This window comes from Psammomys obesus, unplaced genomic scaffold (genome assembly GCF_907164565.1).
Source record: "Psammomys obesus unplaced genomic scaffold, mPsaObe1.curated_primary_1811, whole genome shotgun sequence".
Taxonomy (NCBI): Eukaryota; Metazoa; Chordata; class Mammalia; order Rodentia; family Muridae; genus Psammomys; species Psammomys obesus.
This window is the reverse complement of record NW_026587382.1, coordinates 3,447,503-3,470,442: the sequence shown is the minus strand read 5'-3', so window position 1 is coordinate 3,470,442 and position 22,940 is coordinate 3,447,503. Positions and strand designations below refer to the sequence as shown.

General features: G+C 41.4%; 2 protein-coding genes across 2 annotated transcripts; both read left to right on the top strand.

Moving 5' to 3' along the window:
• The first annotated feature begins 2,790 nt into the window (after positions 1-2,790).
• On the top strand, positions 2,791-3,015 carry Sprr4 (small proline rich protein 4). The gene has a single exon (XM_055603686.1). It carries the CDS (start codon positions 2,791-2,793, stop codon positions 3,013-3,015), a length of 225 nt encoding a protein of 74 aa, XP_055459661.1.
• Positions 3,016-18,949: 15,934 nt separating this feature from the next.
• On the top strand, positions 18,950-20,852 carry LOC129673951 (cornifin-A). Its single transcript, XM_055603841.1, has 2 exons — positions 18,950-18,992; positions 20,152-20,852. The coding sequence occupies exon 2, from the start codon at positions 20,171-20,173 to the stop codon at positions 20,582-20,584; it is 414 nt and encodes a 137-aa protein (XP_055459816.1). The 5' UTR covers positions 18,950-18,992; positions 20,152-20,170; the 3' UTR covers positions 20,585-20,852.
• The last annotated feature ends 2,088 nt before the right edge of the window (positions 20,853-22,940 follow it).

The following is a 22,940-nucleotide window of genomic DNA, read 5'->3' as shown; positions in this document are numbered from 1 at the left end:
ATTACTTAACAAAGCGGTTGTGGTGCTCCTATCGCTCATCAGACAGCTTTTTACTTCACCTGGGCATAGGGAGAACACCAAGGGATGTGTCTTGAGGAGAAACCTAAAGCTTGGGATGACTAAACTGCAGGGGTGGGATCATCAACCACAACAACCCTGCTTCATTCAAGTGTGATGGTCAAGTGGAGGACCAGCTCTCCTCTCTCACCTGAAAAGGTTCCTAAGGATTGCTGCCTTTATCAAAAAAGAAATAGAGAGTCGAGTGAAATTTATTCTCCAGATAAACAATAATTTTAGCATATCTCATACTATATGGAAGACATACTCTAGAAGATTCTGACATGAAAATGGACTTTATATTTTGTGGGACAAGCCTACCGCAGGGATCAAGCTCTCCCTCCCTGTGAGGCTATTACTAACACCCCTGAACAGCCACATCCGGATGGCTGGTGGAAGGGAGGAGCAATACTGTCAGCATGGCTCTTACCTTCTGTGACTCAGGTTACAGGGGAGGGCTCAGGTTGCAGGCAAATAGCCTCCCTGGGTCTGGAAACACCTGAGCTTGAAATTCAAGAAAAGAGAGGGATGGATGCCATCTGTGGCTAGGGTTCTTCTCTCTCTTTAATATGTAAAAATCAAAGTTCTTTGTGTCACTCAGACCTGAGTTCAAATCCTGTCTTTACCACCTGCTACCCGTATAATGTTTCTCATCCCCATCTGCAAGATAGTGACAATTGCATTTGTCTAGACTAGAGGGATTATAAACATGAAATGAAATAATAATGGTCTCATGACTAGGCAAGATGATGTTTCACAAACAGCAGCAATTAGCAGGAAAGGAAATGTTCATATTTTTGTCACAATTGTCCCCCAAACCTATCTCATCCTCCATGTCATCATCCTCGACATTTATTAGACTGTTCAGTCTACAATTTCTCACATTTTCTATGTGTTTAGGTCTTAAATACCACATGTTGAGCTAGTTAAGAGTGCCAACACTTCTTCCAGAGGACCCGGGCTCTGCTCTCAGTAGCCACATAGCGAATCTCAGACAGTTAAGACAACTGCTGACTCTTTTGGATGACATAGGTTTTGTTCCCAGTACCCACAGAGCAGATCAACTCTCTGTGATCCCAGTCCTAGGGGATCCATTGCCATGGTCACCAGGCAGACATATATGCAGGGAAAACATTCATACATATGGAAAAACACACCCATATACATACATATTATACATATTATATATGTATGATATATGGATATATATATATTGACTATTTCAGTTCAAGCCAGCACCTTTAAGTTAGCTCAGCTATGGAGATCCAGAGTGTTGGAAACATCAGGTGGGTGGGTTTTTGTTGTTGTTGCTTTTTTTTTTTTTTTTTTAATCAAAAGAGGCCAGTAAAGCCAGTCTCTGTAGGAAGTGCAGGTGGGAGAAGTGGGCGAGGAATTGCCTGGGAGGTGATTATCAGAGCCACACCAAGGGCCTGGGGCAGGTTGGGGCCCCTTATAAGCTTTCCAGGAGTGGCTGCATATGGATCTCCTCTCAGCCTTCTCATCTGGGGTCCAGCTCGAAGCCTCTGGTAAGTAGGGATGCCTCTGTACTCCCGGGTCCTTTCTTTCTTCTCCTACCTTGAGCTGCAAGGCCAAGTTCCTCTCCTGTCCTTGGGTAACTAGAAAAGTGACTTAGCCTCATGACAATTATACATCATAGCAATTATCACCTAGGAAACATTATCCTACAGATAGGTGTGACTTATTTCCTTGTTTGAGGAAGATTTTCTCGTTGGAACGAGTGCACATAGAGCTGTGACATTTCATAGTGACTCTGGGTCTTCTCTAGAGCATGTCCGCGCTCTCATCTGCTGGTTGCCCATGCCAGAAAGCAAAAGCTTTGCTCTCAGATTCACAAAACTACTGTGTTTCATGCTGTGACACCCCATATCTTATTCTTCTTTTCCACGGCTCTACTATCTAGGACCTATACTCCTCATTTTTAATTTATAAGGTGAGGAATGCTGAGTGCAAAGAAAACCGGACATCCATCCATCTAAGATGGAAGGCCTCAGAGAACTTCCAGACACTCACCATCCTTTAAGAGCATGGAAGTATGACTGGCCAGTTAGTGATGGATTTGCATCTAGAGCTCATCCCTGAGTCTAGTAATCTTTTCTCAGAACCAAACTCTTTCTGGATAAAACACTGAGCCGTAGTGTTCCCCGGTTCTCCATGGAGGGCTGAAACTTCAATCCCACAGCCATATCCTATGACTCTTCTTAGCATATTAAGATGGAGTGGAGATTAGCACCCAGGCCTCCCTAATACATGTTCACCTATTTTCTAGACCCATTGTTTACATCCCCTGACACTGTTTCCTGGAAACAGACACTGTTCTTTTCATTATCCTCATGTATCTGCATCACCTAACTTAGACAACTGGCATTAGCCAGACCCACACCTTGAATTTGTAAAAATACTGAACAGCTTTTTATTCTTGAACTCAATACTCTGCCTTCTTTTTGGTAAAACCAATAAATCAGTCGTGTATTCAGTTAAGTCCAGAGTCCATGGGAAGATGAAGAATGATAGGAACTCAGAATAACACATAAGGAAGAGAGTGATAGAGGAATATCACAGTGGAAGCATATGAGCCGTTCATTACCTGATGCTGTTAATTCTCTTTGGGTCCTGGAGGAAAGTACTCCTTGATGACACAGATGGGAGGGTACGCATGGGACCCTTCTCATGATGTCTTCGTAGGTCTCCTCCAGACTCACCTGCTCCTGAATCATGCCTTCCCATCAGCAGCAGCAGTGCGTGCCTCAAGCCCAGCAGCAGCAGGTGAAGCAGCCCTGTCAGCCACCTCCTACCCAATGTCAAGAGGCATGTGTTCCCAAAACCAAGGATCCATGTACTCCTCAGGCCAAGAAACAATGCCCAGAGAAGAGCACTGCTAACCCAGCTCAGCACAAGTGTCCTTCTGCCCAGCAAGTTACTAAGTGTAAACAGAAGTAAGGATGGACTGGAAACCACCACCCAGGCCACTAGCTGGAGCCTTGCATTCCTCCTGCTCCTATTCCCACTGGCTCCAAGATTTCCCATCCTTCTACCTATGTCCAATGAAGCAGCATTGTAAGACCCCACATCAAACTCCTTATTATATGCATTCTTTGTTTTCCTCCAAGGCTTCTTCTATATGATGTCTCCCAAGTGCCCAGGAGAGAAAATTCAGCCTCTCCAGTGTCTTTATTGATCATAATTATGGCCTTATCCATTCCAATTACAAAACAACAGTGTATCAGGCTTCTTCTAGAGCTCTAGCCAGAGCTGATGTCTCAATCGCTTTCCCTACAATCCTTTCTAAACTGGTCGCCTATTTACCCCACTAATAAACATGTGCTTCACGTACTAATAACTGTGATTGTGTCCTGGGCTGCCAGGCTCATTCTGTGATCCATTCGTTATCACATTTCAGGGGGTGAGTGTGTAAGTACATGTCCCTGGGAGTTTGGGAAGCCACCGCTATAAGCACAGTTAATTTCTGGTAGCCAACAATATGGGGAGTATGTATCCTGACACATCTCAGCTGCAGAAGTGAGGAAAATAAGCCCAGGGCCTGGTCTCTTAAACTTATGAGAGACTTGCTTGACTAACCTCATCTATGGAAGAACAAAGGGAAAAGAAAACCGTTAGCCCTGATTAGAAATTCTACACATCTAGTGAATGTAGGTTTTAATACTTGGAAGTTGTTATTCTGCAAAGACAGACAAAAAAGATACAGGTGACCAGAATGCAGCAAAGAATTCTACAAACAGGTGCAACTGATTTCTAAATTGTTGTCTATTCCTTTATTCTTTAACTCACTCATACTCATTCACTCACTTGTTTATTAGTCTAATTTGAACTTAGTAATCTACTCTTCCCCAGAGTAACAGATAAAATTAAAATATGCAAATTTATATTATCAGCCAATTACAAATATGAGCAGCCAACTGAGCTCTACAGGCCTCCTGATCTAGATTAAACAAATTGCAATAGATAAGCTGTTTGGAAGTGATGAGTCTTGAGCATGTCTTCTGATAGTCATTCTGGTGCTTTGTGAGTTTTCTTGTCATTTTCTGGATAATTGCACTGGAAAAATTTCTGTAAGAGAACCTGTACTACATGACTTCAAGTATAGAGCAACCAGTGACCATATGTAACAGAAATAAAGGAAACAGTAAGTATTTTCTCTATATGGTAAAAACTGAAAAAAATAATCCACTCTTCCCATGCTGGATTTTCAAACTAGCATGAGATAACCTACCCTGAGCCTAAGTCGACTCTTGGGAAGTCAGAGATGTTTTCTTACAAAGAAAGGGGTGTGTGTGTGTGTGTGTGTGTGTGTGTGTGTGTGTGTGTGTGTGTGAAAGATGTCCCACTTTTACACCTGATGTTATAATTTTCTTTGCTTCGGCGTAAGTTGCTTATATTAAAAAGAAGCTGAATACCACCTGCTTGAAAAAGACTTAAGTCCTTGAGAAACAGAAAATTAAAGGGAATAAGGTAGGGGCTGGAGAAATGGTTCAGTGGCTAAGAGTACTACCTGTTCTTCCTGAGAACCCAGGTTCAATTCCCGATACCCACATGGTGACCCACAACCATCTATTGGAACTCTAGTCCCAGGGGATCTAATCCTCTCTTCTGACCTCTGAGGGCACCATGTATGCTCCTGCTACAGAGCCATACATGTAAAATACCCATACACATAAAATAAATAAAAATGTTTTTAATTTTTAAAGGTATAACTAAACACAGATTTTCCTCCTTTGAGCTATACCCTTTTCTCTAGAGATTTGATCACTTATGACAAATTTAATCTATGTCATTAGTAATGCTAATAATAAGTTACTTCCTCATCAAACATACTGGCTTAAAAAGGAATTAATGACCACTTCTTCCACTTCCTTTAAAAATCATTATTGAGGCTGATATTTCCAAGTGAAATACTAAACAGTGAATACAGACATTAACCAGGAACCTAAAAGTGAGTGTTTATAAGCCTAAAAAACCTGATTTAATTTCTGAGGTCTTAATCTGTACCTCCACACCCCTGACATAATATCCCTAAGGAACAGGAAGACATCCTTCTTAACAGAACTCTGGGGCCTGTTGTCATCCAAGCCTACGGGAAAGCAGGTCTTTAATGTCTTAGGTAGGCTCTGGCAAGTCCTTGCATAGACTGTGGGGTTCAGATATGAAGTATCTCCAGACGTTTTTCAGACAGAAACAATTGAAATTCTCTTATCTCTGACTCAATCTACCTTACTGGGAGAAGGAAGATACTGCTGACACCATCACCACCACCACCAATGTCCAGGGAACAAAGTTACATTTATCTGACAATATGTGAAAATCCATTTCATTCATAATAAATTTATTTTGTGTTCTTCTGCTTTTCTAAATTTCGAAGAGCATACTACTGATCTGTGTCATGGAAGAGATTGCAAAACATAAGGAGGCATTAAGAATCACTGGATCACCTTCTTCACTGGCCAAAGCAGCAGAGTCTCTTCCCCACATTCCCTAAAATGTGTAAACCCTTGCACTTCCATGAACCCTCTCATAAGACAGGCCTGAAACACACCATGTTAGGATGACCTCCATCATTTTGAGGAATGTCTGTCAAAGTGACTGAAGAGGAGTAACTGTTTTTTGGTTTTGGAGAGCATAGTCCAAAGTCAGCTGACTTCCTTGCTTTCAGGCCCTTTGCAAGGAAGCAGCATCCTAGTGTAGGAAATTTGGTCACCTAGTATTGAATAGAAGAAGGAGAGGGAGAAATAGAAGGAGAAAGAGAGAGACAGAGAGAGAGACATGCCAGAAAGCCAGAGACAGAGACACAGAGACAGAGAGATAGAGACATACACAGAGAGAGGCAGAGACACACACAGAGAATATCCCACAAGACACACACACATTTCCCTAGTGACGCAGTGACTTTCTCCTGCAAATAGGTCCCACTTTTGAAAACACCTATAACTTCCCAATTATAACCTTAAATTATGAATTAATCAGTTTATTATTCTATTGATTAGGTGACAGCTTTCAGGATCCAATCACCTCGCAATGGTTGAAATTCATTGGTCAGGGACTAAGCCTTTAAGGCATGAGTGGACATTTTATATCCAAACTATAACATTCTTTCCCTGGTTCCCAAAAAAGCTTCCATTTTTCTTATGATGAAAATACATTCATTATGTCTCCAGTCTCCAAGAGTCTCAAGTCCCAACCTTTATAGCAATCTTCAAATAAAAGAAATGTCCATAAACGCTGAAAGAAAAATTGTCTGTAAGCCCTTGGAAAATCAACCAAGTTATGTGTTTTCTGTGAACTTTTGGAGGGTAAATGTTCCTATGGCAAAAGTGAGTGAATTCGGAAGAAACAATTTCTTAGTTGACCCCACATGACAAGGGTACAATTCAGTTTTGATGTCTCTGTGATTTTGTCATTATGGATTTAGTTTCTTGGCTCACAGCATTTCTTTTGCCTGAATATAATCACTCACCACTTTTGTGTTAGAGATTCCTTTGGCCTTAAACTCAGTTCAAATATTTCCATGAAACCCTACTACTGAACAATTTCGGGAAAAAAAAACAATAGTTCCATAAACTCTCATAATAATTTATATTCATTTTAAATGAAAACATAATTACTTCATTGTTATTTTGTGTGTATTGGTGTTGTGCCTGAATGTATGCCTATGCCCCACTTGTGCATAGTGGCTGTAGAGGCCCAAAGAGGGCATCAAATCCACTGAAATGGGAGTTACAGATGTTTTTGAGCTGCCTAGGAACTGAACCTGGGTCTTCAGGCAGAGCTCTCTGTGTTCATCACCACTGAGCCATTGCTCCTGTCCCAATTATTTTAATAATTATGCAAATAATTTTCTATATTTCTATATACTTAATTGCCCTATTAAATTGTAAGCCCATAAAGCAAAATGGTCCTTTTGATCTCACTATTTCCAAATGTAAAATGATATTCAAAAGTGCAGAACTTCTTTACTGGGCATGGTGGCACAATCCTGTAATTACTCACAGCACTCCAGGAGGCAGAGGTAGGCCAGTCTTTGAGAGTTCACTGTCAGCCTTGTTTACAAAGCAAGTCCAGGACAGCCAGGGCTACACAGAGAAATCCTGTCTCAAAAAATAAAAAAAAATAAAAAAAAATTAGTATAGAACTTCTCCTGAGGGCAATGGAATAACTTATGGCAAATGCCAGGAAACTGGGTGTGGAGAGTGCACATATGGACATAAATTGAATATACTTATCTGGGCCTTGAAGAGTCCTGTGAGGAGTAATCACAGGAATAGGAGTCAAAAATACTTTTTACCATGGCAGGATTTGTGAGTTGTGAGTGTGAGTAGAAGGAAATCTCTGGGCTTTCTGCTGTGGAAGACTCTGGCTGGTGACAAAGAAACAAAAAACTGTTTGTTTGTTTGTTTGTTTGTTTGTATGCAGTGGGGGGGTATTCAAACAAGTGGCTGATTTTTCCACTCAATAAATTTAGTGAGCTTTGACAGGGATCATACCTGGATTCAAAATACCTAAGCAGAAAGTTTCTAAAGAAGGAGAACAGATCTATGGGTAGATGAATGATGTAAGGAACGAAGCTGAAAACCTGCATTGAGGTGGGAAGGGGAGGACTGGGAACTTTACCAGGCATTACATTACAAAATGAAATATCAGGAGAAAATATAATTTGTTAGACACCAAATAGTGGTTATTGTTGGGGAAAAGCCTAACTGGCAGTCCTGATGTAATGGAATTTTGGGGGTCCTAGAAAACCATCAGTCTTATGACTAGAGGTTACATGAATAAATATAAATATATATATATTCATTTATATATATGAAACCATACTTAAGATTTTATTAGTTTTGTATTCATTTGTTTAACACAAATAAAAGATACCATTAAATGGTATCAATGAGATTAATAAATTTAATAAAAGATCTATGATATTAATAATGAAAATATAAGAAATAAAGAAATGTGTCAGGTCTGCACACTGGAAGAATTCATCTTGTAGCATGTGTCAATTATTCTTAAACTTAAGATATGAAAATGAGAATGAAATGATGTTGGAAGTACATTATTGGACATATTGACTTTCAGAAGACACATGATATCACATGTTGGTGAGGCTGTAACAACTAGGAACTTTTCACAAACTACTGTGAAACTCATAAATTCTGAAACCTGAGCTCATATATCCACATCTCAGCAACTTCCCTTTTTAGACACAATAGACATCGACACACACGGCTGCTGACATGTGCATGTCTATAGTAGCATTCGCTGTAATAACCCTACTTGATACCCCCCAAATTTCCATTGACAAAGGTGTGGCCAGTTAATAATTTAATTCTGTGATGTATACCACAAAACAGTGCAGACGAATCTCACAATCTTGAGAGGAAGTAGATATTAAAAAACACATGTTCTAGTACTACAAAGTCAAATGACTGAAAGAAGGACTTCAGGAGGAGCTGGTGCCATTTTGTCCAAACTCATGTGTTCACCTTGTGAAAAGTAATTATCTGTGTATATTTCTCCGTATAATATTTATAAGCTTTCAAAAATTACATAAAATTTAAAAGTATCAAGGCAGTGTTTGAATTATATTCTATACATTGTTCTCATTGCTCAGGGCAGAATTCACTAGCTTCCCACCTCCATCACACCTGCAAAATCCCACCCACACAGCAGTAAAACTAAAGCATTTCCATACTTCCAAGGGATACCAGAGCAGAGCAGGCCACCACATTCTTCTGTTGTCCCTCCTTACCATTCCACATGTCCAGAAAACCTACTCCACCCCAGAACCAAAACAAAGCCCCACCTTACCCACCTGTCATAAACCTGACAGTCTCAAATTCCCTGCCACCTCCTCTTTTGGACAAGAACCCCTCAGCTGCCTGTTTCCCAGACTGGGGAGCTTCAGACTGTGCAGCTCAGGAGATTCAGGTTCAGGCTCTGTGTCTGCTCCTAACTACATCTGTGACTTTGAGCAACATTCCTAACTTTAGTCCATAAAACTACAGCATGAGAGGTTGTGTTGGAAGAATTCTCCCTACCTTACACTTAGGTGGATCCTTGAATTCTTTGGGGCTTTTGCATTTTTATGGGTTCTGTGCTTTACTCCACCCTCTCTACTCCACTAAATTGTAGTTGGTAGTTTCCTAACAAACCACGTACAGCGTCCAGGGTTAAGAGGGAGCACAGAAATGATAAATAAATGAGTGGGTAGATGAAACTCAGATCCCACAAGAAATTCAGTCTGAGATTTAGGTGCCTTTTAAAAATACTGTTAGGCCACAGAGGAGAGCTTTGCAGCCAGTCCTGAAGATACCTGATAAAACAGGATCAGATGAATGGGGAGGAGGTCCCCCCTATCAGTGGACTTGGCAAGGGGCACGGTGGAGATGAGGGAGGAAGGGACTGTGAGGGAATGAGGGATCGGGACACGGCTGGGATACAGAGTTAATAAAATGTAACTGATAAGAAAAAAATAAAATAAAAAAATTCTGAAATAATGTAGACAAGGAGAGTGGGAAGGCAATAAAGGTGAGTGATATTTGCTGCTACAGGAGCAGAAACAGATAGAGATCTCTGCCCTCCCCTTGTTGGTCTAAAAGCAGCTCATAAATTTCCCTTTGTGAGGTAGCACAAATTCCCATTCTCCTCACGAGGGCACTAATATCAACCCTTATCCTTGGGGACAGACAGGCAAGATGACATATGCTCTCCTTTCCTTTCCACCATGTTAGCCCTTCAGACCCAAAGCAATTATCAAAGGGTCCTCTAGTAAGAAAAGTGGGGAGTGCTTCAGACACAGACTGCTTGCCAGCTTTTTGACCACTTTCTCCTGGCCCTGGTGGAACTGCCTTGCCAGGCCACAGGGGAAGAGGACATGCTCAGTCCTGAGGCAACTTGATGAACTGGGCTGGATGGGAAAGGATTGTTCCCCTTTTCTGAGGAAAAGGGAACAGTGGAGGGAAGGTGGGACTGGGAAGGGAGGAGGGAGAAGGCTACAAGAAGGATGTAAAATGAATAAAAATAATTATAAAGAGATTTTGTTTTCATTTTGATTTTTCTTGTTTTTAAGACAGCTTTATTGAAATATGACTCATATTTCAATATATGTTCACCCATTTAGAGTATAAAACATGTATCTAAGTATATCCAAAACTGTACAGCCATCACTACAGTCTATCTTAAAACCTGTCATCACACAAACACTCTTGAACATTAGCAGTCATTGCTCATTTTCCTCCCCATCATACTGCTCCTTATTCCTAACCCCAACCAATCATCCACTTCTCATCTTTTCATATTGCCCTATTACTTACAACGTATTTAAAAAAGACTCTTCTGTTTACCCACAACTACACATCCCTCACTATCTCCCAGTCCTCCTTCCCCAAAAGAAATACAGATTTTCAAGGTTACAATGGTTATATTCCCTGTTCCTGAATGCCACTGTTTTAGGTTCCACATGAGAGAGACAGTGTGGTACTTTTCTGTGCTTGGCTAGTCCATTGCACACAATGTCCTCCATTTTATCACAAGTCACGGTATCTTACTCTATTCATTTATTGGTTTATTTAGTGAATAATGTTGCATTGTGTCTATATAACATGTTTTCTTTAGCCATTCTTTGGCTGATGAATAGTGGTGTTACTCATTATCTTGAAACTTTTGTGAAAAGGACTATCCTGGATACTGGGTATCATGATCTTGTCCACATATCTTATTTTGTTTGTAAATATGTCACATAGAGTTCACACTGCTTGCCAGGAAAGCTATGCTGACTTTCTCACCAAGAGTATACTAGGATTCTCTTTTTTTTAAACTTTTTAAAAATTACATTAATTACAATTTATTCACTTTGTATCCCAGGCGAAGCCCCCTCTCCCATCCCCTCCCAATCCCACCCTCTTTCCCTTTTCTTCTTCTATGCCCCTCCCACAGTCCAATGATAGGGGAGGTCTTCCTCCCATTCCATTTGACCCTAGCCTATCAGGTCTCATCAGGACTGGCTTCTTTGTCTTCCTCTGTGGCCTGGCAAGGCTGCTCCCCCTCAGGTGGAGGTGATCCAAGAGCCAGCCCATGAGTTCATGTCAGAGATGGTCCCTGGTCCTATTATTGGGGAACCCTCTTGGATACTGAGCTGCCTTAGGTTACTTCTGTGCAGGGGTTCTAAGTTATCTCCATGCATGGTCCTTGTTTGGAGTGTCTGTCTCAGAAAAGACCCCTGGGCCCAGATTTTTTGGTTTTGTTGCTCCCTTTGTGGCGCTCCTGTTCCCTCCAGGTCTTCCTACCTCCCACTATCTCTGCATCCTAATCAACAATTACATTTGCTTTTATGATAATAACTATTCTAATAGGCACAAGGTGATATTTCATCGTGGTTTTGACTTGCACTTTCTTGATGATCACTGGTGTATTTTTCATTTATCTGTTGGCCACTTAAATACAGTTCTTTAAGAAGCAACTAGGACTGATGAGACCTGATAGACTGGGATCAGAAGGAAGGGGAGGAGGACCTCCCCCATCAGTGGACTGGGGGGGGACATGGGTGGAGAAGAAGGAGGGAGGGTAGGTTTGGGAGGGGAAAAGGGAGGGAGCTACAGGTGAGATACAAAGTGAATAAATTGTAATTAATAAAAATAAAATATATAAAAAAGAAAATTATACAATATTGCTTTTTAAATAAACATTTTCATTTGTCTTTTGCTAAAAGAAAAAAAAATACAATGCTTCAGTTTTCTTACCTGTTTTTCAACATGGTGTTTTCTTGCTATATAGTTGAATTCCTTATAAATTTTAATATAAACTAATATTAATTCCTAGTTAGGCAAGGTCTCACTTTGGTTGATGGCTTCCAGTGATGGACAGAACCTTTTCAACTTTATGTAACAGCACTTATCTGTGATTGTTACCTGGCTTTTAAAATAATAGTGAAAAAAAATATATCAATTCCAGGAACTGGCATGTCATTTTCCTCTATGTTTTCTTCCGGTATCTTCATGGCTTTGGTCCTTGTATTTAATTTTTAAATCAGCCTTCAGATGATTTTGTTCTTCTCCATGTGATTATCCAGTTTTTCCAAAATTGTTCATTGAAAAGCCTATTATTTCCCTGAGACTCTTTCTCCACTGTATACTCTCAACACCTTTGTTAAGATCACTTGGCTGTAAATGTGGGTACTTAATTACATGCTTCCTACTCCAATCCATTGGTCTGTGAATGTCAGTACCACGCTGTTTTGCTTACAATAGCTTTGTAGAATACTCTAAAGTAAGCTAGTATTATCCGTCTAGCTTTGTTTTTTGTTTGTTTGTTTGTTGTTTGTTTGTTTTGGACTCAAAACACCTTGGTTACTTAGGACCTTTTGTAGTTACATATGAATTTCAGGATTATATCTTGAATCTAACCAGCTCTTTGAGTACTTACTTCTTTTCTGTAAAGCTTCAGTGAATGTGTAAATTGTGACATCAATAAAATTGTAAGTCTTTCTCCTATTTATTTGCATTTTGTTAGTTAAAGTTTTAGGAACATATGGCTGAATTTGAACACAGGGGTCTTCTCAGAGACTCATACTCCAACCAAGTACCATGCATGGGGTTAACCTAGAACCCCTGCACAGATGTAGCCCATGGCAGTTTAGTGTCCAAGTGGGTTACATAGTAATGGGAAGAGGGACTGCCTCTGACATACTCTGATTGGCCTGCTCTTTGATCACCTCCCCCTGAGGGGGGAGCAGCCTTACCAGGCCACAGAAGATGACAATGCAGCCACTCCTGATGAGATCTGATGGACTAAGATCAGAAGGAAGGAGAGGAGGACCTCCCCTATCAGTGGACTTGGGGAGGGGAATTCGTGAAGAAGGGGGTGGGAGGGTGAAATCGGAAGGGGAAGAGGGAGGGACTTATGGGGGGGATACAAAGTGAATAAAGTGTAATTTAAAAAAGAAAAAGAAAAAAGAAATAAGGGTCTGCAAAAAAAAAAAAAAAAAGAGGTAGAGGGAAATATTTTCCTTTTCAAGTAGCAGAAAACTATATTTTGTCCGCACAGGTTTTAATTTGTGCTAGCCAGAAGATCCTTAGAGACTAGCAGAGTCTCTGTACTATGGGCATGATAGTGCTTTGAAAGGTAACATGGGATCATCTCCTGGCTGTAGGCTACTGCATCTAGGCCCAGACCTGCTAAACTAGCCTGAGCATGCCCTCTGATGATTCCTTGGAGGGAGAGTGAGGAGCATGGGTGTGTAGAAGTACTTAGCCTTCCTTAGATGGAACTTAATTGTGTCACAAGGCTCCTCGTGTCCTAAGGCCAAACACCCACACTCAAAAGCACCTAGACTCATCAACATTGACATCTTCCCAGGTACCTGAGCACCCACTTGAACCTTCTTCCACTTAGGGTACCTCACAGGATCCAGATTCTTCTACTGGATTCAGATACTAGAAGTTGATATTTCTTTGAGAGTAGTGATTTTCCAAGACTAGTTTTATCAGTGGATTCTGAGATCTATACATATGTTAGTGCACACACTGATAAAAGAAAACTAGGATGAAGCTTGTATCCATACATTGTTTAGAACACCAGATGATTTCAATTGTAATCAAGAAGGAACGTGCATTGTGCTCACACTGGTGTTGCCCAAATTGTCTGACCCTAAAAATCACCCAGGGCCCATTTTCAGAAACATGAGTCCATAGGCCCTCCTCTTAGGTATTCATCTCATTAGAATTAATATCAGTTTCTAATATTCTCTCATTAGAATTAATAGAAATTCCATAGAAAATATCAATGTAAAAATGAAATCTCATCCTTAACAACATTGTAAAGAGATTTTTATTCTTAGGCCAGCTTGGGAAATTCTATTCCTGTGATGTGATTTAGTTCCCAGAAGTGTATAGAATGTTGCCTATTTCTCCACTAGATTTCTCAAAGCTGGGATCTCATGCTTGCCATTTGACTCTCATTCAGCAGCTATGTATTCAGTGAGTAAGTGACTGCTTCAAATATGAAGAAAATTAAAGAATTTTCTGAGTCACTAGAAATGAGTTTCTAATAATAGCTGTGGGTCAAACCCTGAGGAAAAATTCATTGCCCATTGCTGTGTGCTAGTCATCATAGAGTTGTTTTGCCTATGTAATCGCATGTAATAACAGTTCTGAAGGCAAATATTATCATTCCTAAGATACATGTAAGATAAACTGAATCTCAAGGGCCTTGACCTCACAGTATTGGGTTTGTATCTTGGCAGTCACCTGATTGCCCACAACTTCTCAAGAGACTTTGTGCCTCAGCTTCCATGTCTCTGTTTCTTACGCTGTGTTTGTGGGGACTAGGGCCAAAATAATGGTAACAATCATTATTCAGAAACTCCCCGACATCACAAAATGTAACTAGTAAAGCACAGAGTTGAGATTTTAGCCTCTGGTCTACAGAGGGTGCTCGCACCCTGCTGAAACTTGCTGAGAAGGAGCAAGTGCACAAACAGGAGAAGGGAACGGTGGCCATACAGTGATCTCTCGTGTTCCTTAATCACAGACACTCTCTGTAGAAAACTTTCAGCCCTATTCTTGTCCTTCAGCAGCCCATGGGGCAATGAAGGCTCTGAGCCAGAGTACTTCAGCCTGAGCTTCCATGTTCTGTGTAGTCTCTGTATCATTTGATTATCCATATACAGAGGATCACATCTCTGATGAGTGGAGATGGTGATCAGATCATGACCTGGTCATAGCTTTTTCTAAGAGTAACTTGCCTTAGCACTGGACATAGCTGTCAAGGGACTGTAACACAGTACAGATCATCTTTATGAACTCCTGGAAAGTTGATGACTTCTCTGCCTCTGTTTCTTTAACAAGGTAATGATCAGGTCATGGAATGATCAACATTGACTTAAGTCATCATCTGATCTTTAAAGCAAAGATTATGTAGACGTTGTCACTACCTAATAACTCAAGATAAAGTTGGAAAAAGGTAAACCTGAAAGTTGGGTAACAGTGAGTAATGGAGAAAACACAAATCACAAAGGCCAAGAATGTTAGCAAAAAAGATACCTATCTGAAGGAGGGAGGGAAAGGGGAAACATTGTTGACAGGAGGAATTGTTCAGTACTTGAAGCATCATTTCATTTCATTTTTGTAATAAATCCATGTAGAGTAAATATCATTTAAAGATAAGGTCATTTAAGTGTTGAAAATTGGGGTAAATTGCCCAAGATAGCCTGACTAATAAAGGCATAAATAGGTGGACCAAAGTTGACTAAGTCTGTCTTTCTCTTCTACCACCTAAAAGCAAGAAAAACAGAGTTGAAATTTTTATTCATCTCTTCAGGGGTGGGAAGAGAAAGGGAGAATTCAAGATTGGTCTGTTCCAATTGAAACAATGGAGAGGAGAGAAATCACGAATCCCAGGCTCTGGAAAAATTGGCTGAAAAACAAGCTGTGGAGCATGAAGTGTGCCCCTCCCAAACCTTGTTTTTCCCTGCCTGGGGTTAGGTGTTTTGTAGAAATTTGCTAGTATTGAGTTCATGTGCTCATTCTTCCCCTATTCTCCGGATTGCAACTCAATCTTCTCCTGCCTGTTTAGGCCAGTGTCTTCAGGACTGATTAATTGATCCAGTATTTCTTCCTTCTGCTGCCTTATTTAAAAGGAAGACTCAAAAATTTGTAGAAACTTAAAACAAACAAACAAACAAAACCAAACAACTTGACAGCCGAATTTGAGCAGCCAACACTGGTTTTCCCCTGATCTTCCTGGCAATCAGAGAACAGGCAAAGGTAATATTCTTTAGGAGGGACTGGGAGGGAATGAGGGATCGGGACACGGCTGGGGTACAGAGTTAATAAAATGTAACTGATAAGAAAAAAATAAAATACAAAAAAAAAACTCAGGGTTTCTCAATTTGAATGCACTTTAATTGCTCAGACTCACAGGAAGTCTCACAGAATTGCATTGCACATGACTTTCTTTACACAATCCAGACTGGTGAAGTGGAGGGAGTAAGTGAACCTGGAACCTGGGGGAAGCCAACCGCCCTGATTAATCAATTTGCTTAGCTTTGTGAATGAGGCACAGCTCCTATCCTATTCAGTGGACAATCAAGGGGCTGGAATGAAAGGGGCCTGCTTCCATCCTGGGAGAAACCGCAGCCTTCTGCAGAAAGTGGGAGATCCTTGGCAAGGCTGGAAATCCTGAGTGATGTTGGCTGCTGGTCAGTTTCTCATATTTTTGTGAGGTTTTCCTCAAGTTGGCCCTGGTGGCTGAGAAACTAAGAATACTGAGGAGGAGAAAAGTTCTTCAGCGTTGAGAGAGATTCAGATATACAAACAGGAGGAACAGTGCTAGTGTCAAGAAAAAATTCCAGTGCCTGGCTCTACGGCCTGCCTTGAGGTGAAGGAGCACAAGCTAAGGCAGAATCTACCTGGAAGAAGGTAGCCAGTAAGGAAGGCCCTTTTTATTTCTTCTCCCCCACCCCATTTGTTTTGATTAGGTTTCATTTGAATTCAAGACAGGGTTTCTCTGTGTGCCCGTGGCTATTCTGGTCACTCTGTAAACCAGGTTGGCCTTGAGTTTAGAGATCTGCCTGCTTCTGATTTCCAAGTGTTGGGACTAAGGCATTTGCTATCATTGCTCAGCTCTATGGGGATCAGAGAAGTTTTCCAACTGTGTGGTGCAAGATATCAGAGAGGTGGGAAGTCAGCTCCTCTGGGGCTAAGATTTTTGCCTAAAGATAGCAGCAGGTAGCACTCTGGAGTTCCTGCTATTGGAGCACCTGAGGAGGGAACTTGGGGAGAAATAGTTCTAGGGTCAATTATTGAATAAATACTATACACCAGACAGCATGTTACCATGAATGAGAAACAGTGGATATTGGGACAGAGTAGAAGGATGAGCATGACTCAAGTTCATAAGAGGTGATGTAGCCGTGCGGCTAGCACAGGTGCTTCAAAAACATTTAGGCGTGTGTTTGTGTGGGGTGAAGAAGAGGCACCATCTACACACGAGTTTTAAGATAATTTAGATGTTCCAAAGGCCACACCCTTTAACAGATAGTGTTTGGAATGTGGTTCTGAATCAGTGACATTAGTCTCATGTTATTTTGAGAAAATCACTGGTGCCAGGGCTAAGGGAGTGCTTCTTTTTTCTGCCCCCAGAACCCATAAGTCTCCATAAGAGGGAGAATCCACAGAAAATGACCATCATGAAGGGAGCACACTTCTCAACAGATATTCAGATGGGTCTCACCCTTGTCATGTAGCTGTGCTATCTTAAAACCTCTTCCTGAGTAAAATCAACCGAATTCAAAGTCTTTTTAGGGACTGGAGAGATGACTCAGTGATCTTGCAGATGACTCCAGGTCTTGCAGAGGACCTGGGTTCAGTTCCCTGCATCCACATGGTGCCTCACCACCCTACCTAACTCAAATTCCATGGAATCTGCTACCTTCTTCTGATCTTCATGGTCCCTGCATATATTTCATGCAGGTAAAACACTCATATACATTAAATAAGTAACTCTGAAACTGCCAATTTAGCATCACTGCCTTCTCCTTCCTCTCTCAGATTCTGACCAGCTAGAACCTTTGATAGACTGAAGTATTTTCCTGCCTTCTTTGAATTGGTACCTCTGAGGGTTCTCAAGGATCAGTTCCGTGTCTGTTCAAACTAATAATGTTCCCATGGTAATATGTATTTCTTGTTCATGTAACAAATACTTACAGTGTTTTTAATATGTGTCAGTCATTTCTATACCAAGAGTTCTCTGTAGATGAAGCTGCTTTTCATGGCAAATGTAGAACCCCATCTGAGAGAGATGCTGCACCATTTTAACCACTGGGGTTGTTGGCTTAAGATAGCCTGTGATCCATACTTTCCAGGCTTGCTATTTGAGTATCTTATTTCTCCTTATGTTAATTCATGACCCTCCTACCTTTTCTAAATTGAGATATGTCTACGGTTTAATCCCCAAAACCTTGTCAACATTTAGCAGTTTTAGTCTTAGTTCACAGGTTCATCTTGGTAACAACGGAGGGCCTCTTTCCGGCTCCTCACAGAGTCATTCAAATCCCCACTGCTGTACCTAGAATGAAGGAAGTTACGAAAGGCTTCTAAGTTTTCAGGCATGGGGAAGGATCCAGCTGGGCTCGTAAATAGGAAGCAGCCACAGCCAAATGGCTGGGTGGAGTGGGAGGAAAGGTTACCCTGGAAAACTGATCAGCTTTAGCAGTTGAAAATTTCAGAAAGAGGCTGTGGGGAGAAGGAGAGGGTGTGGTGAGGAAGCAAAGCAGGTTTCCCAGGTTAGGGACCAGCCAGAAAGAGGTGGGGTTGGGGGTAATACACAAATGAATTTTAATGTGCATAGTTCCATGGAGGTACAAGAAAATGTAAGAAATATACATAAAGTTCTGAACCATCCACACAGTTTGCAGAAGCTATCTTCCATTACTTCTGTGTTTCCAACACATACCTTCACTAAGAGACAGCGAGTGCCCACCCCGTCCCCGCTTTCCCCTTCTCTTTAGTTCTTTACATGCACATATTCTGTCACACAGAGGACAAGGATCAGCCACCTTCAAGGAAGACAACAGGTTTGGGGACCACTTCAGACCTCCTCCAGGCCAGCTCATTAACTCTCTCCCAACACAAGCATGACACCTGGGCCTGAGGAGAAGGGTGACAGGGAGCCCAGGTGACATCACCGTCAAACTGTCAGTGTCACTGTATCAGCTGGGTGGTTTCCACCACAAAAGCTTAGTCAGAGGGTGAAGGACAGGAGGAGGGTGAGTCACGGGTGACTGGAAAGAAATGAAAACAGAACATCTGAGGCGAGTCTGTTTCCTGGAGGTGTTCTTCCTATAAAAGCCACCTGGCCATTGCCTTCACACAGAGCCCACACTAACAGAGAACCCACTCTCCTCTGAGTCTTAGGTAAGTCTCTGCTCACAACTTATTTGAAATTCTTGCTTATTTCTTTACTACAGGAAACTGTGCAATGTCTTTGGCAGAATTGATGTGCAGTGCGACTCAGAGTTAGAGACCACTAGCATTGCTTGCTTAAATTATAGCACAGTTTGGGTCTGAAGGGAACTTAAGAGATGGCTCAGTCATCCATCTTAGTAGACAGCCATAGAATCAGAGATCAGGGAAGGGGAAAGGAAGGATCCACTCAAATGTTCACCAAAGATCACAGCAGGACACAGGCTAAGGCGTAGGCCCAGAGAGCTCTCACATCTACTGAAGTTCTTCCTGGCAGGAAACTCAATATAGAAATTTAATTCATTGAATAGTTCTGCTAATTTTTTTCCAGGCCAATATGGTGCTTAGCAAACTTCTAGTCTGGCAGAGAAGGTGACACATGTGAAGCTGAGATGTCATGGACAGACAGTGCGAGTGTGGGAAGTAATGCTGAGGAGGGGCCGTGCGGGTGGAGGCATGGCTCAAGAATAGCCTCCTAATGGTAGCAGCTACTGAGAACTATAATGAAAGAGTATTTGGTAAGCAGAGACAGAAGTGGAAATATCTGTAGGAAGCCCATGAGAGCGTAAACTAGAAAAGGTAAAAACATACAGGTATGGATTAAAAAGCAGCCACCCTGTAATTCATACTGTGATTTATCTCACAAGAAAATTGGTGCATTGTTTTATTTGGCTGGCACCACTTTCCAGATGTCCTGGTGTGTGGGTTCACATACCAGAAGCCAGCTTTTTAAAGACAGTTTATTGCTTTCTTGAAATTGTCATTAATGTTTTTGGTTAGCATAAAGACATAGGTTTTAGTGTAAGATTTTCATATGCATATGCTGTTATACTTTGGCCTTTTTCACTCTTGCTTTAAAGCTTCTTAAGTTGGGTGTATAACATGGACAGGGAGAATGAGAGTAAGAAAAGAACACACTGAGATGGACCAGAGGAAACCAGGCTCATCCTCTTGAAAAGGTCCAGAAGTTATCATATTGTGTTTTACTTTCAAGAGCAGAAGTCTTCATGGAGAGAGGCTCTTTTCTCTAAAGGGCCTGGAACTAAATTTACTTGACATTGAAGTTACCTTCTCTTTCAATGAATCACTAAATTGGCTTTTCTGTTTTCAGGACCAAGTGACATCTGACCATGAGTTCCCACCAGCAGAAGCAGCCCTGCACTGTACCCCCTCAGCTGCACCAGCAGCAGGTGAAACAGCCTTGCCAGCCACCACCACAGGAACCCTGCGGTCCCAAAACCAAGGAGCCCTGCAACCCCAATGTTCCCGAGCCCTGTCAGCCTAAGGTGCCTGAGCCTTGCCAGCCTAAGGTGCCTGAGCCCTGCCAGCCCAAGGTGCCTGAGCCCTGCCAGCCTAAGGCACCTGAGCCTTGCCAACCTAAGGCACCTGAGCCTTGCCAACCTAAGGCACCTGAGCCCTGCCATCCAGTTGTTCCTGAGCCCTGCCAGCCTAAGGCACCTGAGCCCTGCCACCCAGTTGTTCCTGAGCCCTGTCCCTCAACTGTCACTCCATCACCATACCAGCAGAAGACAAAGCAGAAGTAATGTCCCCAGCTGTGCCTTGAAGACCTGATAACCAGATGCTGAGGCCCCTTTGCATTCCACCTATGAGTCCCATTGTCCTGTGCTCCACGTACTGTGACCTTCACAGTCTTAATCCTTCCTTCTTTGCACCATCTAAAAAGATGTCATACTTATTCTTGAGAGTTCCCGAGCTTCTCATCATGGCCCAAAGTCTTACTGAGTGGCTAACCTTCCTATAGCTCAGGATTCATCTGAAGGGGAATGGAGAGTGACATAAGTGAATTTTCAATGTTCTTCCTCCATTAAAAATCCTTTAACTCTATACCTGGCTGTGTGTGTATCAATGGCTGATTGAACTGTCATTACTTTCTCAATATGAAACAAGAACTAGCACAGCAAAAGCTGGTCAGTAGGTCTATGTCTAAATGATGCCCAATTTTGTGGCTGGGTAGGGGGAAGGGTGTGTGTGTGTGTGTGTGTGTGTGTGTGTGTGTGTGTGTGTATGCACACAGAACACACTTGTACAAGAATATTCAAGGTCACTTATTACTTTGGGAAACCACAACTATGGCAGGGTTTTCTTCTTTCACCTGAGTGGGTCTCATCCAAGGGAACATAATGCCAGCCCTGCCTCATCACTGACTCTGAAGTTTTGTCCCCAAATTGTCCTTATTCTGTTCAGTTGGTTCTCTTAAACTGTTTCAAAGAAATGGTACTAGTGTGTTTCAACCTGCATATTTGTTCTCTATTCATCTTTCCTTCCTGACATAGTGCATGGTGTCCAACACAGAAACACATATCTACCAAATACACACAGGGAAAGAATCCTTCACACAGACATTGAGACATATTTTCACATGGTTAGTTCTCCAGAATCATTTAGCACACACTCTAAGCACATCTCTTCAGTTATTCCTCTTTGAGTACCACTTAATGCCTCCTGAGCATGGTGCCTACCCTAAGAGTAGCCTAAGAAAAATGACCTTCATGCCCTCTTCATCCTTTCCCCTACTCCGTCTTTCTTCCTAGCCCATTCCCCCTTTTCCTCTTTCTCACATTCTCACTTGCTCATTTCTCACTTCTTACTCTCTAAATAAAACTTTATAAAAATGCATCAGATGAAAAGGGAGGAAGCGAAAGTGTAAACAGGTTTTAGAAAACAGATTAGTGTAGATAAGGCCAAACAACATAATCATGTGTGAGTAGGTTAGTATGATGTAAAATATTGGATTAGGGCAGTTTTGAAGAGTACCTAGCTCATGTTCCAGATACTTGGCAAGGGGCAATAATTACTAGTGGTCATCAAGAAACTGAATTTCTGAATTGCTGAGCTCAGATCTATGGCTCTTGTCTCTGGTTTACCCTACTGACCCTCTTTCAGATTCTCCCAATTACCTAGGATTTGTAAGTTGGGCAGCTTGTAAATTAGCAGAGAGAATGACATTATTTGGGTCTTTAAGATGTTCATACATGGTAAGGTGATTTGAAATTATAGCTTGTTGTCATGATGAAGAAATTGTCATTAATGTCTCCTTGAACAGTCATAGTTGGCAGACCTTGAGTTATAACACTAGGCAGAATATTAGCTTTCAGAAGTATAAGTTAAAAAGTCTTTGAAGGTCGAGCAAAATCAAATTCTTTGAACTTTGGGAGGCTGAGGCAAAAAGAATATAAACAATCATAAATCCATCTGGGATTATACATTCATTCTGGCCAGCCTCAAAAAAGTTGAGAAAAATCTATTTGGTAGTATAGTTTAGTGGGAGCATGTGACTAGCATGGTTGAAAATGTACATTCAATACTTAGGCACACACACAAAAACATGTTCATTGCACTTCTGCACTCCGCTGGGAATCAGCCATTCCTCTACACATTTCAGCATTACATATGACATGAAAGTGTGAGACTGAGGCATCCTACTCAACAGAGAATGCTGATTTATTTGTATTTGAATGTATGATCACACTGTGATCTAACAAGAATAATCACATGGAAAACATTCTGGAAAATATCAAGATCACATAACCCACAAAATATATATAATGCACGTAACCCACATAATCACATCTGTGTACAATGTGGAAAATGGAGGAGTGGGTCTGTGGGCGAGGGAGGGGAGGAGGAGGGACTTTGAGAAGAGGAGAGAGGGGAAACTGTGGTCCAGGTGTAACATATGAGAGAAGAGAGAAAGAAAGAGAGAGAGGGGGAGAGAGGAAGAAAGAAAGAAAGAAAGAAAGAAAGAAAGAAAGAAAGAAAGAAAGGAAGGAAGGAAGGAAGGAAGGAAGGAAGGAAGGAAGGAAGAAAGAAAGAAAGAAAGAAAGAAAGAAAGAAAGAAAGAAAGAAAGAAAGAAAGAAAGAAAGAAAGAAAGAAAGAAA

What these genes read in the sequence shown, in the direction of transcription:
- LOC129673951 (XM_055603841.1), top strand. Translation starts at nt 20,171, where the DNA reads ATGAGTTCCCACCAGCAGAAGCAGCCCTGCACTGTACCCCCTCAGCTG.
- Sprr4 (XM_055603686.1), top strand. Translation starts at nt 2,791, where the DNA reads ATGCCTTCCCATCAGCAGCAGCAGTGCGTGCCTCAAGCCCAGCAGCAG.